The sequence below is a fragment of the Chiloscyllium plagiosum genome, unplaced genomic scaffold (assembly GCF_037043375.1).
Source record: "Chiloscyllium plagiosum isolate Xiang-an unplaced genomic scaffold, Cpla_swu_hap1 HiC_scaffold_20, whole genome shotgun sequence".
Taxonomy (NCBI): domain Eukaryota; kingdom Metazoa; phylum Chordata; class Chondrichthyes; order Orectolobiformes; family Hemiscylliidae; genus Chiloscyllium; species Chiloscyllium plagiosum.
This window is the reverse complement of record NW_028270158.1, coordinates 2,053,354-2,070,998: the sequence shown is the minus strand read 5'-3', so window position 1 is coordinate 2,070,998 and position 17,645 is coordinate 2,053,354. Positions and strand designations below refer to the sequence as shown.

At 43.1% G+C, this 17,645-nt stretch overlaps 1 protein-coding gene across 1 annotated transcript in view; it reads right to left on the bottom strand.

The window, feature by feature from the left end:
- The window catches only part of notum2 (notum pectinacetylesterase 2), a 53,827-nt gene extending 36,383 nt beyond the window's left edge, over positions 1-17,444 (bottom strand). The window contains exons 1-4 of the mRNA XM_087998079.1: positions 17,116-17,444; positions 16,891-16,943; positions 13,650-13,745; positions 10,499-10,559 (exon numbers count right to left, since the gene is read on the bottom strand). Coding sequence (XP_087854205.1) covers positions 10,499-10,559; positions 13,650-13,745; positions 16,891-16,943; positions 17,116-17,444 — 539 coding nt within the window. The remainder of the gene's footprint in view (positions 1-10,498; positions 10,560-13,649; positions 13,746-16,890; positions 16,944-17,115) is intronic.
- Between the last annotated feature and the right edge of the window lie 201 nt (positions 17,445-17,645).

The window sequence follows — 17,645 nt, the reverse complement described above, 5'->3', positions numbered from 1 at the left end:
CTTAAAGGCAGAATTCTTAACAGACCAAATAGTTGAATACATTACTAATGAGTCTTTGTCAGATTTATTACAGTCCAAAGAAGACTTAGAGAAGGCCATTCAGATAGTTAGTGAAGTAGGGGTCCAGAAACAATGCAGCTCAATCCTAAGAAGAGAAGATCAACCCTGACCCAAGTGACCAGTAGAGTTCATTCAGTTCTTAAGGACACATGTTAAGGCATGGCCGGACAGACTGTACACAATAACAATCCTTGCCAACACTTTGGGGTAAAGATCACACAAAGAGATAAGTAAGGTAGGTTGTTGTCCAGTAGAAGACAAGCCCAAAGATTGCCTCAAGGAAACAGGTTAGCTATATTTCAATTTGATAAAATGATATTTATGTCAATGGGCACTTCCCAATGTTTCCCAACACTGAAGAAATTGGCAGAATATTATCAGGTAGGAAGCCTTGGTTGGAAAACACTAACTACATTCAACAGAAATACAATGACTTGGTCTGGGAGCATGCCTCTGATGGTGAGACATACAACAAGACCCCTGTGCTCCCAGCCCCGCCCCTCCCGCCAAACCCAACCCCCAAGATATGACTGATCTCAGAAAGGACAGAACCATATTACCCAAAAGCTTCAGTGACCTATCTGTTACTGTGCCCTGGGTCTGAGGTGTGTGTGTGTGTCCGTGTGTGTCCGTGTGTGTGTCTGTGTATGTGTGTGTGTGTCTTTGTGTGTGTGTGTGTCTGTGTTGGTCTATTTATGTGTGTGTGTGCATGTGTCTGTGTGCGTGAGTGTGTGTGGGTTTATGTGTGTGTGAGTGTGTGCGTGCGCATGTGTCTGTGTGTGCGTCTGTGTGTGTGTGGGTTTATGTGTGTGTGAGTGTGTTCGTGTGCATGTGTTTGTGTTGGTCTATTTATGTGTGTGTGTGGGTTTATGTGTGTGTGAGTGTGTGCGTGCGCATGTATCTGTGTGTGCGTCTGTGTGTGTGTGGGTTTATGTGTGTGTGAGTGTGTGCGTGCGCATGTGTCTGTGTGTGCGTCTGTGTGTGTGTGGGTTTATGTGTGTGTGAGTGTGTGCGTGCGCATGTGTCTGTGTGTGCGTCTGTGTGTGTGTGGGTTTATGTGTGTGTGAGTGTGTGCGTGCGCATGTATCTGTGTGTGCGTCTGTGTGTGTGTGGGTTTATGTGTGTGTGAGTGTGTGCGTGCGCATGTGTCTGTGTGTGCGTCTGTGTGTGTGTGGGTTTATGTGTGTGTGAGTGTGTGCGTGCGCATGTGTCTGTGTGCATGAGTGAGTTGTGTGTCTGTGTGTGCATCTATGTGTGTGTCTGTGTGTGTGTCTGTGTGTGTGCGTGTGTGTGTGGGTTTATGTGTGTGAGTTTATGTGTGTGAGTGTGTGTGTGTCTGTGTGTGAGTGTGTGTGGGTTTATGTGTGAGTGTGTGTGTCTGTGTGTGGGTTTATGTGTGTGAGTGTGTGTGTGTGTCTGTGTGTGTGTGTGGGTTTATGTGTGAGTGTGTGTGTGTGTCTGTGTGTGAGTGTGTATGGGTTTATGTGTGAGTGTGTGTGGGTTTATGTGTGTGTGAGTGTGTGTGTGTCTGTGTGTGAGTTTATGTGTGTGAGTGTGTGTGTCTGTGTGTGAGTGTGTGTGGGTTTATGTGTGAGTGTCTGAGTGTGGGTTTATATGTGTGAGTGTGTGTGTGTGTGTGTCTGTGCATGAGTGTGTGTGGGTTTATGTGTGAGTGTGTGTGTGTCTGAGTGTGTGTGTGTGTCTGTGCGTGAGTGTGTGTGGGTATATGTGCGTGAGTGTGTGTGTGTCTGTGTGTGGGTTTATGTGTGTGAGTGTGTGTGTGTCTGTGAGTGTGTGTGTGTCTGTGTGTGAGTGTGTGTGTGTCTGTGCATGAGTGTGTGTAGGTTTATGTGTGTGAGTGTGAGTGTGTGTGTGTGTGTCTGTGTGTGAGTGTGTGTGGGTTTATGTGTGTGTGTGTGTGTCTGTGCGTGAGTGTGTGTGGGTTTATGTGCGTGAGTGTGTGTGTGTCTGTGATTGTGAGTGTATGTGTGTCTGTGTGTGAGTGTGTGTGTGTCTGTGCGTGAGTGTGTGTGGGTTTATGTGTGTGTGGGTTTATGTGTGTGTGTGTGAGTGTGTGTGTGTCTGTGAGTGTGAGTGTGTGTGGGTTTATGTGTGTGTGTGAGTGTGTGTGTGTCTGTGTGTGGGTTTATGTGTGTGAGCGTGAGTGTGTATGTGTGTCTGTGCGTGAGTGTGTGTGTGGGTTTATGTGTGTGTGTGAGTGTGTGTGTGTCTGTGAGTGTGAGTGTGTGTGGGTTCATGTGTGTGTGTGTGAGTGTGTGTGTGTCTGTGCGTGAGTGTGTGTGTGTGAGTGTGTGTGTGTCTGTGCGTGAGTGTGTGTGGGTTTATGTGTGTGTGTGTGTCTGTGCGTGAGTGTGTGTGGGTTTATGTGTGTGTGTGTGAGTGTGTGTGTGTCTGTGCGTGAGTGTGTGTGGGTTTATGTGTGTGTGGGTGAGTGTGTGTGTGTCTGTGCGTGAGTGTGTGTGGGTTTATGTGTGTGAGTGTGTGTGTGTCTGTGTGTGAGTGTGTGTGGGTTTATGTGTGTGTGTGTGTGTGAGTGTGTGTGTGTCTGTGCGTGAGTTTATGTGTGTGTGTGTCTGTGCGTGAGCGTGTGTGGGCTTATGTGTGTGTGTGTGTGAGTGTGTGTGTGTCTGTGCGTGAGCGTGTGTGTGGGTTTATTTGTGTGTGTGTGAGTGTGTGTGTGTCTGTGAGTGTGAGTGTGTGTGGGTTTATGTGTGTGTGTGTCTGTGAGTGTGAGTGTGTGTGTGTGTCTGTGTGTGAATGTGTGTGTGTCTGTGCGTGAGTGTGTGTGGGTTTATGTGTGTGTGTGTTTGTGTGTGTCTATGAGTGTGAGTGTGTGTGTGTGTCTGTGTGTGAATGTGTGTGTGTCTGTGCGTGAGTGTGTGTGGGTTTATGTGTGTGTGTGTTTGTGTGTGTCTATGAGTGTGAGTGTGTGTGTGTGTCTGTGTGTGAGTGTGTGTGGGTTTATGTGTGTGTGTGTTTGTGTGTGTCTATGAGTGTGAGTGTGTGTGTGTGTCTGTGTGTGAGTGTGTGTGGGTTTATATGTGATGGCTAACATGCAGCTGCAGCAAGTTATTAGGAAGGTGACTGGATTGTAAGAGGATTTGAGAACAGAAATATTGAAGACTTGCTCCAATTTTATAGGAGCTGGAGTACTGTGTGACGTTTGGTTTCCTTATTTCAGGAACCACAGAAGAAGTGCTACAAAGATTCACCATACCAAGGATGGTGGGAATGTGCTGTTGCGAGAGCGTGGGGAAACTGGGCCTGTACTCACCAGAGTTTCAAAGAATGAGAGATGACCTCATTGAAACATGCAGAATACTTAAAGGGATAGACCACGGAGATGCATTGGATTAGAGTTGTGTTGGGGCTTGTGTTAGGTATAGGGTTAGCCCAACCTTGACACTGGGTAGAATTGTTTCACTTGTCTGAGGAGTCTAGAACCAGGGGACACTACGTAAAAATAAACGGGATGCTATTTAGATCAGGGATGAGGAGATTTTATTTGACTCAGAGGGTGGTGAATCTGTGGAATTCTCCCCCACTGGGGGCAGTCAAGGTGCAGAGTTTGAGTCTAAAGGTGGATAGATGACCAATGGCATAATGGGTTTTAGAGGTGAGGTCTGTGAAAGGCTTTGAAGTGTTTCAGCAGCCATGACTGTAATAAATGGAGGAACAGGGTTGATGGGCTGAATGGTCTACTCTTTTTCTTATGTTTTTTATCTTTCTAAACCCACATCCTCACTGTCCCCATGGTTATCAGCGATGATCCCACTGAATGGTGGGGCAGGCACAAAGGGCTGAATGGCCTCCTCCTGCTGTCAGTGCTATCTCCAATTACTGAGCAGCAAGACAGGCCGACCACAGGAATAGCCACCAACTGACGACTACCCAAGGGAATGAGATCAGAGCCTGGTGAAACCACAACTGCCCCTTAACCACCTCATTACAAAAGGAGAATGCGAGGCCTGCAGATGCTGGAGATAAGAGTCGAGAGTGTGGGGCTGGAAAAGCACAGCAAGTCAGGCAGCGTCCGAGGAGCAAGAGAATGAACGTTTTGGGTGTAAGCAGGAAACCTGATGAAGTGCTTTTGTGCTTTTCCAGCCCCACACTGTCAAGACGTCATTACAAAACCCGAGCCTGCTCCAGGGGCAAGTGTTTGAACTTTTGTTGGGTAAATCCTGGAAACACAGACTAAGCAAGAGAGACTGACACCCAGAATCACAGCTTCGACTCCATTTCCCTCTGACTCACATCAGGAACTACCCAGAGGCAGCTGCCAAGCATTTAACCTCGGGGCAATCTCACAGAATTGCTATAGCGCCAAAGAAGACCAGTGAGTCCATCATGCCTGCACCTGCTCTTCAAACAAGCAACACTTACCCCGTGCTGCTTTCTCCCCACATCCCTGCACATTATTTCCATTCAAACAATTATCCAATGTTCCTCTGGAATGCCTCAGGTCAACCTGCCTCCACCACATTCCAGGCAGTGCATCCCACAGCCGAAACACTTGCTGGTTTGCCTCACTTTACCCTTGCTTTTCGTTTGCAGATCACTTTAAGTCTATATCCTCTTGTTGTTGTTCCTTTTTCCAAACCAGAACTGCTCCACCCTTTCACATTTATCCAGGCCCTGCTCATGATTTAAACCTCGATCAAATCTCCTCTCAGCCACCTCCTCTCCAAGGAAGACAGTTCCAACCGCTGTAAACTGTCCTCACCACAGGCATGTTTCATCCCGAGAACCATTCTGAAAAGTTGTTTCTACATCTGAACAAAACAGTTGACTCCGGCAACTAAATGCAGACATCTTTGTTCCAATCCTCTGTACTCACAAAGATTTACCCAGGGAGTATTAGAGAAAAACCTTACTGTGAAGTTCCATCACATGAAAACACTTGTACCTCTCTGAGAACAAATAGTATTTGAAGTTGTTCAAAACAAACAAGACAAATTCTGTATCACTTCATGCTCCGATCGAATTATTTCAACTCCTTAGCTACAAGGGAAATATCAATTGGCTTTATCATAACTTTTCTATTTCATTTGAGAATTTTGAGTTCAATAACCCAAGAGATGTTCTCCACATATTTTCACTGACCTTTTTCAATACTGAACCTTTTATAGAGAAAGGAAATATTGCCAGGATTTCTGTCTGACTGAGGTCTGCCCCCTGAGTTTATTCAGTGTAAAAACATCAAAGAGATTGCAATCTCATTCAAACATACAGCTGACTGCTGCTCATCACAATGCAGGGTTTTCACAAAGACGACAAATTCAATGGATGCTTGTTATTTCAAAATTTGGATGCCAATTACTTTAAACTTTCAAAGTGATATTGAAAAATGTCAATTCACTGTGAAACTTCGAGTCGCTGAGGGAATAAAAGGGGTTTGCTTATTGAAAAATAAACAAAATTATTCAACGGAGTGCACACAAAAAGTGATTATTTTAAACATCTGTATCTGACCCAGTAATTCACCTGAAATTCAAAAGAAAATGATGTGGTATGAAAACCAACCAACAGGCAACTTCAGTCATTTTGATCTCACCGTGGCCCAATCCCCAGTTACGGGGTCATATTTGTATTCTGATCTGTAATGACTTCCATGTGTTCTTCAATCATTCAGCATTAAATTATTATATTGCTGAAATTATTATTTTGTTGATGTAAAAGCTCCGTTTGAAGTTCAAAGTTTAATTCTAAAAAATCAGTCCATTATCATTATGAAGATAAGTGATACCCTACTCAATTTAAGAACAAAAACTATTAATTTTACTCAGAAACATGAAAATATGTTCCCTGTTATATTGTAGCATCCACTGTGGGATGTGTTAAGTTTATTAAAAGTCATAGAGTTGTACAGCATAGATACAGACCCTTCGGTCCAACTCGTCTATGCCAACCAGATATCCGACATTAGTGCAGTCCGATTTGCCAGCATTTGGCCCACATTCCTCATGATTGGCAACTAAATATCCCAGGATATCAATGCTTCAGGCAGGAGAGAGTGGGAGGTAAAAGGGGTGGAGGAGTTCAATACTGGTCAGAGAGGATATCCCAGCTGTGCTGAAGGTGGGCACTATGGAAGACTCGAGCGGTGAGGCAATATGGGCAGAGCTCAGAAATAGGAAGGGTGCAGTAACAATGTTGGAGCTGTACTACAGGCCTCCCAACAGGGAGCGTGAGACAGAGGTACAAATATGTAAACAAATTATGGAGAGATGTTGGAGCAACAGGGTGGTGATAGGAGATTTTAATTTTCCCAACATTAACTGAGATTCACTTAGTGTCAGAGGTTTAGATGGAGCAGAATTTGTAAGGAGCATCCAGGAGGGTTTTTTTGAGCAGTCTGTAAATAGTCCAACTCGGGAAGGGGCCACACTGGACTTGTGTTGGGGAGTGAGCCTGGCCAGGTTGTTGAAGTTTCAGTAGGGGATTACTTTGGGAATAGTGATCACAATTCCATAAGTTTTAGAACACTCATGGACAAAGACAAGAGTGGTCCTAAAGGAAGAGTGCTAAACTGGGGGAAGGCCAACTATAGCAAAATTCAGCAGGAGCTGGGGAATGTGGATTGGAAGCAGCTGTTTGAAGGGAAATCCACATTTGATATGTGGGAGGTTTTTAAAGAGAGGTTGATTACGGTATGGGACAGACGTGTCTGTGAAAATAAGGGATAGAAATGACAAGATTAGGGAACCATGGATGACAGGTGAAATTATGAGACTAGCTAAGAGGAAAAAAGAAGCATACATAAGGTCCAGACAACTGAAAACAGACAACGCTTTGGAAGAATTTCGGGGAAGTCAGACCAGTCTGAAACGAGGAATTAAGAGGGCTAAAAGGGGTCATGAAATATCTTTAGCAAACAGGGTTAAGGCAAATCCCAAAGCCTTTTATTTGTATATAAGTAGCAAGAGGGTAATTAACGGAAGGTTTGGCCCACTCAAGAGCAAAGGAAGAAAGTTATGCATGCAGTCAGAGAAAATAGGTGAGATTCTTAATGAGTACTTTGTATCAGTATTCACATGAGGTGAGGGACATGATCGATGTTGAGGTTAGGGATAGACATTGATTACTCTAGATCAAGTCGGCATAAGGAGGGAGGAAGTGTTGGGTATTCTAAAAGGCATTAAGGTGGACAAGTCCCCAGGTCCGGATGGGATCAATCCCAGGTTTTGAGGGAAGCAAGAAAGGAAATAGCTGGGCCTTAACAGATATCTTTGCAGGATCCTTGAACACGGGTGAGGTCCCGAGGAGTGGAGAATTGTTAATGTTGTCCCCTTGTTTAAGAAGGGTAGCAGGGATAATCCAGGTAATTATAGACCGGTGAGCTTGACATCAGTGGTAGGGAAGCTGCTGGAGAAGATACTGAGGGATAGGATCTGCTAACATTTGGAAGAAAATAGGCTTATCAGTGATAGGCACCATGGTTTTGTGCAGGGAAGATCAAGCCTTACCAACTTAATGGAAGTTTTTTTTAATATATTGAAAATTTTTTATTCTTTTTACATATATGTATATATATTTATTGAAAAAGTTTTACTCTAACAGAATTTTTTAAGGAAGTGACAAAGTTGATTGATGGGGGAAGGGATGTAGATATCATATGCATGGATTTTAGTAAGGTGTTGGGTAAAGTTCCCCATAGTAGGCTGATGGAGAAAGTGAATTCACATGGTGTGCAGGGTGTTCTAGCAAGATAGATAGAGAACTGGCTGGGCAACAGGAGACAGAGAGTGGTAGTGGAAGGGAGTTTCTCTAAATGGAGACCTGTGACACAGGAGTCCGTGCTGGGACCACTGCTGTTTGTGATCTACATAAATGATCTGGAGGAAGGTGTAGGTGGTCTGATTAGCTAGTTTGCAGATGACACTAAGATGGATGGAGTAGCAGATAGTGAAGGGCACTGTCAGAGAATACAGCAGAATATAGATAGATTGGAGAGATGGGCAGAGAAACGGCAGATGGAGTTTAATCCAGACAAATGCGAGGCGATGTATTTTGGAAGATCCAACACAAGAGTGAACTATATGGTAAATGGAAAAGCTCTGGGGAAAATTGATGTACAGAGAGATCTGGATGTTCAGGTCCATTTTACCTGAAGGTGGCAAAACAGGTCCATAGAGCGGTCAAAAAGGCATACGGCATGCTTTCCTTCATTGGACAGGGTATTGAGTACAAGAGTTGGCAGGTCATGTTACAGTTGTATAAGACTTTGGTCCAGCCCCATTTGGAATACTGCATACAGTTCTGGTCACCTCATTACCAAAAGGATGTGGATGCTTTGGAAAGGATGCAGAAGAGGTTCACCAGGATGTTGCCTGGTCTGGAGGGCACTAGCTATGAGGAGAGGTTGAGTAGATTAGGATTATTTTCATTGGAAAGAAGGAGGTTGAGGGGGGACCTGATGGATGTCTACAAAATCATGGGAGATATAGACAGGATGGATAGCAAGAAGCTTTTTCCCGGAGTGGGAGACTCAATTACTAGGGGTCACAAGTTCAAGGTGACAGGGGAACAACTTAAGGGAGATATGCGTGAAAAGTGCTTCATACAGAGGTGCTGGGAGCCTGGAATGTGTTGCCAGCGGAGGTGGTAGGGACGGGAATGATAGCATGCTTTAAGATGTATCTAGACAGATACATGAATGGGCAGGGAGCAGAGGGATACAGATCCTTAGAAAATAGGCGACAGGTTTAGATAGAGGATCTAGATGGGCGCAGGCTTGGAGGGCCGAAAGGCCTGTCTCTGTGCTGTAATTTTCTTTGTTCTTTGTTCTTAACTTTTCCAATACATATACCCATCCAGATGCCTTTTAAATGTTGCAATTGTACCAGCTTCCACCACTTCTTCTGGCAACTCACACCACCCTCTGCGTGAAAATGTTGCCCCTTAGGTCCCTTTTATATCTTTCCCCTCACACCCTAAACCTATGCCCTCTAGTTCTGGGCTCCCCTACCCTTGAGGAGAAAGTGAGGTCTGCAGATGCTGGAGATCAGAGCTGGAAATGTGTTGCTGGAAAGGCGCAGCAGGTCAGGCAGCATCCAGGGAACAGGAGAATCGACATTTCGGGCATAAGCCCTTCTTCAGGAATGAGGAAAGTTTGTCCAGCAGGCTAAGATAAAAGGTAGGGAGGAGGGACTTGGGGGAGGGGCGTCGGAAATGTGATAGGTGGAAAGAGGTCAAGGTGAGGGTGATAGGTCAGACTGGGGTGGGGGCGGAGAGGTCGGGAAGAAGATTGCAGGTTAGGAAGGCGGTGCTGAATTTGATGGATTTGACTGAGACAGGGTGGGGGGAGGGGAAATGTCTATTTATCCTATCCATGCCCCTCATGATTTTATAAACCTTCATAAGGTCATCATTTGGCCTCCGATGCTCCAGGGAAAACAGCTCCAGTCTATTCAGCCTTTCCCCATAGCTCAACTTCCAATTCTGGCAACATCCTTATAAATCTTTTCTGAACCCTTTCAAGTTTCACAACATCCTTCCGATAGGAAGGAGACCAGAAATGCACACAATATTCCAAAAGTGGCCTAACCAATGTCCTGTACAGCCGCAATATGACATCCCAACTCCTGTACTCAATATTCTGACCAATAAAGGAAAGCATACCAAATGCCTTCTTCACTGTCCGATCTAACTGCGACTCCACTTTCAAGGAACCTGCATTCTAAGGTCTTTCATTCAGCAACACTCCCCAGGACCTTACCATTAAATGTATAAGTCCTCTTAGTAAATTACTTGTCTTTCCTTTCACTCTGTTCATGATGTATCCTGTGAAATAGTTCCACAGAGGCTAGGAACCTGTCATGAAGTCACCCTTCATTTTCACATGAACAGACCTTGATTCCAGTCCCTCCATCCTGTTCCATGTATTCCTCCTGCTAAGGTGGGTTGCAATCCTTTGCTAGGGACTTCCTTGTGACTGGGAGTACGTGAGTCTAACCAGGGAAAACCTGTGCTCTTATTTTGCCTTTACCCCTGAGGGAATCCTCTTGCTGCTGGTACCTGCTGTTCTCAGTTAATTTCAGCCAACATGTGGTTGCTGCATGCTTTTCGAATGTTAGATGCTGATTGCTGGGAGAATGGGTCACAGGTTGAGTCAATATGTCTTTCCAAACAGCTGGTTCGAGTGACATTGGTCAGAATAAGGTGTAGATTGTTTGTTCACTGTCTGGCTAGAGTTCCACCTACTGTAGGGGAAACCGAAATGACTCAATGCAGGAAGGGCAGGGAAGATTTTCTCTCAAATGTTTACCTTAAACGCTAAACAATTTTAGTCATAGTTTCATTTGGAACAATTTAGCAGATATGCCAGTTCACTTGTTCCATTTGAATTTCTGCCCTGTGTTATCTCTCCTAATGCGAAGCACATTCTCATAGCTGAGAAATTAAAAGAGAAACTTACACAGTGTTAGCATTCCACCAGAGTGGGTTCTCCTCTGGCTGAGCCGACAGAATCCCAGAACCTGCCACAACAATCAATAACAGACAATGTCATTCCTCACAATCATCAGAATTCATATTTCCTCATAATTATAACAGCTCTCCATTAACTGCAAAAACGATCTATTTATAAAGGCTTCCTTTGTCTTAGACAGGCACAGCACCAAAGGAAATAATGGCCCAGAATTTATTGTCGGTGTAACAATGAGGCTGATGGAGCTGAATGTTATTTATGTGCAAATTTCATAGTAAATTAGACAGGCATTCACAGACAAACGTGAAAATCCAGGGGCTGCTTTCTGAATTGCCATTAGCTTCCCAGAAATGCTGTCTCCTTGTCAAATCTCCCTTTCAAATGCAGGGCAAGATATGAGGTTACTGCCTGTGTCTGGTAGGAACTGAATTCAGTATCAAATGGTTGGGCTTCTGTATTTCAGCTGAAATATTCTTTTTTAAATGAATTGTACATTTCAACTGCTGATGAAGAGCTGAAAACAAACTTTACAAAGTCTGGAATCTTATTGTTTCAAATTTTTTAATTCATTTGTGGGATGTGAGTGTTACTGGCTGGGCCCAGCTTTTATTGCCTGTCCCTAGGTGCACCTTGAGGGTGAGAGTGAACTGCCTTCTTGAACCGCTGCAGTCCATGTGCAGTAGGTAGACCCACAATGTCCTTAGGGATGGAATTCCAGGATTTTGATCCCATGACACTGGTTATGGGTTTGGAAGGTGCTATCTAAAGATCTTTGGTGAATTTGTAGTGTATCTTGGAGATGGTACACACTGCTGCTTCTGAGCATTGGTGGTGGAGGAAGTGGATGTTTTTGGATATGGTGCCAATCAAGTGGGCTGCTTTGTCCTGTGCTAGGCTCCTCCATCAATGAGGAGGGGGATATTTGTGGAGCCTCCCCCTCCAGTGAGTTGTTTAAACATCCACCATCATTCACAACTGGATGTGGCACTGCAGAACTTGGATCTGATCCATTGTTTGTGGGATCACTTAGCTCTGTCTATCACTTGCTGTTCATGCTGTTTCGCATGCAAGTAGTCCTGTTTGGTACTTTATCAGGTTGACACCTCACTTTTAGTTAAACCTGGTGCTGCTCCTGACATGCCCTCCTGCACTCTCCATTGAACCAGAGCTGACCCCCTGGCTTGATGGTAATGGTTGACTGGGGGATATGCCGGCCCATGAGGTTACAGATTATGCTGGAGTACAGTTCTGTTGCTGTTGATGGCCCACAGTGCCTCAGGGATCACCCAGTCTTGAGTTGCTCAATCTGTTCAAAGTCTGTCCCATTTAGCACGGGGGTCATGACACACAACACGATGAAGGGTATTCACATTGTGAAGGTGGGACTTTGTCTCCACAAGGACTGTTCGATGGTCACTCTTACTTATACTGTCATGTACTGATGCATCTGCAGCTGGCAGATTGGTAAGGATGAGGTCTGGTATGTTTTTCCCTCTTGTTGATTCCCTCACCACCTGCCGCAGACCCAGTCTAGCAGCTATGTCCTTTAGGACCCGACCAGCTCGATCAGTCATTCTGCTGCTGAGCCATTCTTGGTGGTGGACATTGAAATCCCCCACCCAGAGTACATTTTGTGTCCTTGCCATCCTCAATACTTCCTGTAAATATTATTCAACAGGGAGGAGTACTGATTCATCTGCTGAGGGAGATCAGTATCAGCAGGAGGTTTCCTTGCCCCCCATGTTTAACCTGGAGCCATGAGACTTCATGGGGTCCAGAGTCAATGTTGAGGACTCCCAGGCAGCTCCCTCCTGACAGTATCACACTGTGCTGCCACCTCTCCTTGTCTGTCCTGCCCGTGGGACAGAACATATTCAGGGATGGAGAAAGTGAGGACTGTAGATGCTGGAAATAATAGTCAGAGTGTGGAGCTGGAAAAGTGCAGCAGGTCAGGCAGCATCCAAGGAGCGGGAGAGTCGACATTTCGGGATAAGCCCTTCATCAGGAATGAAGGACTTATGCCTGAAATGTCGATTCTCTTGCTCCCAATATCCAGGGATGGTGATGGTGGTGTCTGGGACATTGTCTGTAAGGGATGATTCCATCAGCATGACTGTGTCAGGCTGTTGCTTGACTAGTCTGTGAGACAGCTCTCCCAGTGATGGCACTAGCCCCCAGATGTTAGTCAGGAGGGTCGACAGGGTTGTTTCTGCTGTTGTCTTTTCCGGTGCCCAGGTCAATCCCAGGTGATCCATCCAGTTCCATTTCTTTGAGACTTTGTAGTGATTGGTACAACTGAGTGGCTTGCTAGGCCATAGAGGGCAGTTGAGAGTCAACCACATTGCTGTGGGTCTGGAGTCACATGTTGGCCAGACCAGGCAAGTATGATGGGTTTCCTGGCTGAAGGGTGTTAGTGAACCCAATGGATTTTTCTAACAATCAGCAAGGGTTTCATGGTCACTATTCGATTCTTAATTCTGGATTTTTTGATTGAATTGAGATTTGACCGTCTGCTATGGCAGGATTTGACCCGGGTCCCCAGAGCATTAGCTGAGTTTCTGGATCAGTAGTTTGATGATAATACAGACTGTTCTGATATAACGTGATAGTTCCATTCGTATGCAATCCCATGTTATAATAAATTTGTGCAATGGGACCAGAATAGTGTTATAGCCAATGCAGGTAAGGAAAGTTCACGTTCTACAAATAACATTCTAAATTCTTCAGTCACATTAAACCCTGGTTGTGTTGAGGAAACACACGTTATAGCAGAACTGACTGTATCAATAGGCCATCACCTCCCCGGTTTCTCCAAAGTTGTTGCAGATTGTTTTGAAAGGACGAACATTTGAGAAACTTTTTCTTTCTGTCTATTTTTGTTTCTCTTCCTTCATCTCAATTGATTTGTCTTTGTGATCTAACTCTGAATGGACTGCTTTATCCATCAATAACAGCACCTCAATCTGACTGAGTGAGCAACAGGATATTGTTGTGACATAGATCCTAGTGACCTCCCATCGACTGTAACTTTCTGTACCAAAGCTCTCGTGTATTCATCAGATTCGGGCAAATCAAGTGGACAGCAGGAACTGTTAGTTTCTCAGCCGCAGTAAATTCAGAAATTGGATAATATGGTTACCTCTCTGTGTGAGTGGCCACTCAGCAGAGCTCATGAGCTGACGAGTGGTGCTGTATCTTGCATCACAACTTTCTTTATTGTAACAACACCAGCCACCTATGTTCATTTCCAAAAGAAAAAGAAGTGAATTAATGATGCTGAACCCCTCCCTCACGTAACCAAGAATATTTATCCAATGTAACACAGTTTATTCATTACAGAAACAGAGCTTCACAAAATTAATTAAACTCAGCCAAATTTTGATTTGACAAAAGTATGATTTTTAAGAATATTTCAATATTCTTGCCAATAATCAAATTTTCTACGACCAGATAAGTCTTTAATAATATAACTCTTTATATAATGTCACTCTTTACAAAACATGTAGGGGTGGTACAGTGGCTCAGTGGTTAGCACTGCTGCCTCACAGCACTAGGGACCTGGGTTCAATTCCAGCCGTGAGTGACTGACTGTGTGGAGTTTGCACTTTCTCCCCGTGTCTGCGTGGGGTTCCTCTGGGTTTCCTCCCATACTCCAAAGATGTGCAGGTTAGGTGAATTGGCCATGCTAAAATATCCCAAAATGTTCAGGGATGTGTCGGTTAGGTGTATTAGTCAGGGGTAAATATAGGATAATAGGGGAGGGGAATGGGTCTGGGTGGAATACTCTTCGGAGATTCGTTGTGGACTTGCTGGGCCAAAGGGCCTGTTTCCATACTGCAGGGAACCTATAACTCTTTATACAATATAATTCTAATAATGCAATTGATTAATAATATAACTCTTTATATAACATAACTCTTTAATAATAAAACTCTTTATATAACTCGTTAATTATATAACTCTAATAATATAACTCCTTATATAATATAACTAATAATACAATGCTTTAATAATGAAACTATTTATATAATATGTTCCTTTAATTATGTGACTATTTAATAATATACTTCTCCATTTAATATAACTCTTTATATAACATAACTCTAATAACTTTTTAGATAACTAATAATATAACTCTTTAATGATATAACTTTATATAACTCTTTAATAATATAATTCTTTAATAATATAACTCTTTGTATAACATAACTCAAATAAAATAGCACTTTAATGGGTGTAGGTTTGCTCGCTGAGCTGGAAGGTTCATTTCCAGACGTTTTGTCACCCTGAGAGGTAACATTTTCAATGGGGCCTCCGGGCGAAGGTCTTTAATACTTTAACTTCCTATATTATATAACATTAATAATATAACTCTTTATACAATATAACTCTTTAATAATATAACATTTTATATAATATAACTTTAATTATAACTCTAATTATATAACTCTTTAGTAATATAATTATCTGTATAACTCTTTATATAGCATATCTTTTTAATAATACAACTCTTTATATAACTAATAATATTCTCTTTTTGTTCAAATGGAAATGTTTTACTTAATATTTAATTTTAAAATGAGCCCTTGTTTTTGACCCTTCACTTTACTACAATCGTACACAACTCAGCGTATCAAATTAAAGTTACAGACAAATCTTGTTATAACTAGACAACCATTCTTTTTCCATCAACAACTTCTCTCAATAAAATACTTTATTTTCAACTTACAATTACATATTTGGCTGCAAAACTGATGCAAATAGTTTAACTAACTTTAGATCACAGTAATGGGAAATGGGAATAGCCATGGGAAATGCAGGGTTACAGGGGGAGTTGGGACTGGGTGGGATGGGCAGAATGGCCTGTTCCATACTGTAGGGATTCTATGATCCTACGATTAATTCTCCTATCTTGACCAAGTTGATTTTTTTCAGATGTTCTTTCTGCTGTTTTTATCTGGTTGCACATGAATTGAGGGCAACCCTCAACACTCAGGTGAGAATGCTGTTGTTATTTCAATGAAGAAAATGCAGCGACCGAGGAGTAACATGAATATGGTCAGGTCATCTGTTTTTGGTGGAATTGCTCGTGAGGCAAATGTTCATCAAGACACTGGGAAGAACCTTTTAAATTACCATTTTACTTTCACCTAAGGGAGTAGCTGAACATTTCACACAATGACCCAGAGCATATACAACCATTTGTTCAGATCAAAATCCTGGAACTCCTTCACCAGCAGCACTATGGGTGACCCTTCACCACATGAAGAGCAGCAGTTCAGCTCACCAGAACCCTCCTCCCAGGCAATTAGGAACGGAAAACAAATACTGATCTAGCCATTGACACCCATATCCTGTGATGGTGGAGCTCTGAGGGTTCCTGCATAAATTACCTGCTCAAGCCTTAGGAGTGGAACATAAAGACCCAACACAACACAGAGATCATGCCATGTGCTATATCTGCAACCTGACGCCAGATACCATCCAGGGAACCCTCCCCAGAACTTGTAATTCTACGTTATGTGAAATATCTGCGGGCAGGAAACAAATCTTTTCTTTTTCACATTTCAAAATAACCACTGTCAAATACTGGTACAGTGCAAGTCTGTCATAGAATCCCGACAGTGCGGAAGCAGGCTGTTCAACCAATCTTCCAAAGACACAGGGAGAATGTGCAAGCTCCACACGCATCCTCACCCGAGGCTGGAATCAAACCCAGGTCCCTGGTGCTAAGAGGCAGCAGTGCTAACCACTGAGCCATTGTGCCACCCTGCCCTGGCATCAGACAGATTAAAGTTGCAATCTACACTGAATCAGAGCTCCACTCTCTTGACTCTCCCACAGACTCGTCCATGCCAGTCACACAGAAAGCTCCAAGAAATTCTGACTTCACAAGCACATAACCTTGAGGTAACTCTACAGTTGAAAATCCCATGGGATCAGATGAGATTTACAGCAATATTAAGCATTGGCTTCAATGTACAGTGAAATCAGGCAGGAAGCAAAACCAACATTTCACCCGTTTCCTAACTGACTAGTCAGGTTAAAATTGCCTTCTTTTATGTTCTCATGGGCAGGATCACCGACTGGTGTTAAATGGGTTAATTAAAAGGAGTGGGCATGGGAACAATGGTAATGCATGATGGTAATCAAAGACTGGAATTTCCAATGTGTTCAAGTGTTTACAACAACATAATAATAAACTGTCTAAAAATCTCATCAATTCACATTGCATCATCTGTGGACACAACAGGTTTCTAGTTAGTGAGCCCATTTGTAATAATTCCATCAATAATTTACAACATTCATGATGATCCATATTGATAGAATAATTTTCATATAAAAGGTCTACATCTATTAATTTACCATATTTTGCATACCTTCCAAAAATATTAACCATCGCTTGCTCCCTTTTGACTCCCTTATGTAAAATCTGCAAATTAACAAGGCAATAAAAGTCAATATAAAATCCAAGACAAGGCACATGTTATGTTAATTTGATTCTATTTCATGAATGCCAGAGTGAATATTTTAATCTTTATTTTAATCAAACATTAGCTATGTGAATTTGTCTATATTTTATGCGTCTAAAATGAATGTTATACCCAGCTGGAGTTCCATCATTGCATGTCACCGCTGTGTTCCTTAGGAAAGTGAGTTTCAGCTCATCAGGAGAAGCTGATTTTGAGCATTGGGACAGACTCTGAGCAAGAGTCCTGACATGAGACACCAGATTGTTATTGCTGCCTTCTGAAGCAGTGAGGTTAACATGCTGAGGGTCTTCATTAGTGACAGGTTGTGTTGATGCTCTACTCAGATTTGGAGTCCTCCTATTTGAGTTGGAATTCCGAGATATTGCTTTTGAATTGGACCTGCTCTGGGGCACCACAGCTCCCAACAAAGTGATGAAACAGACCGTGCTGAAAGGGTGCATGGCACAATGCAATCTGCAAAACACACAGACACTTGTTAAACAATGGACTTTGTCAATTTAACAAGGAAGGTTTCAAATCATACATACCTTTAGAGATGCACTGAAGGAATTTGTTGCAGTGGTGATGTTTGTTTAGATTCAGAAACTGTTTAGTCTCAACAGTACCACACTCTCAGAAAGACAGTGAATAGGTGAGGTCTA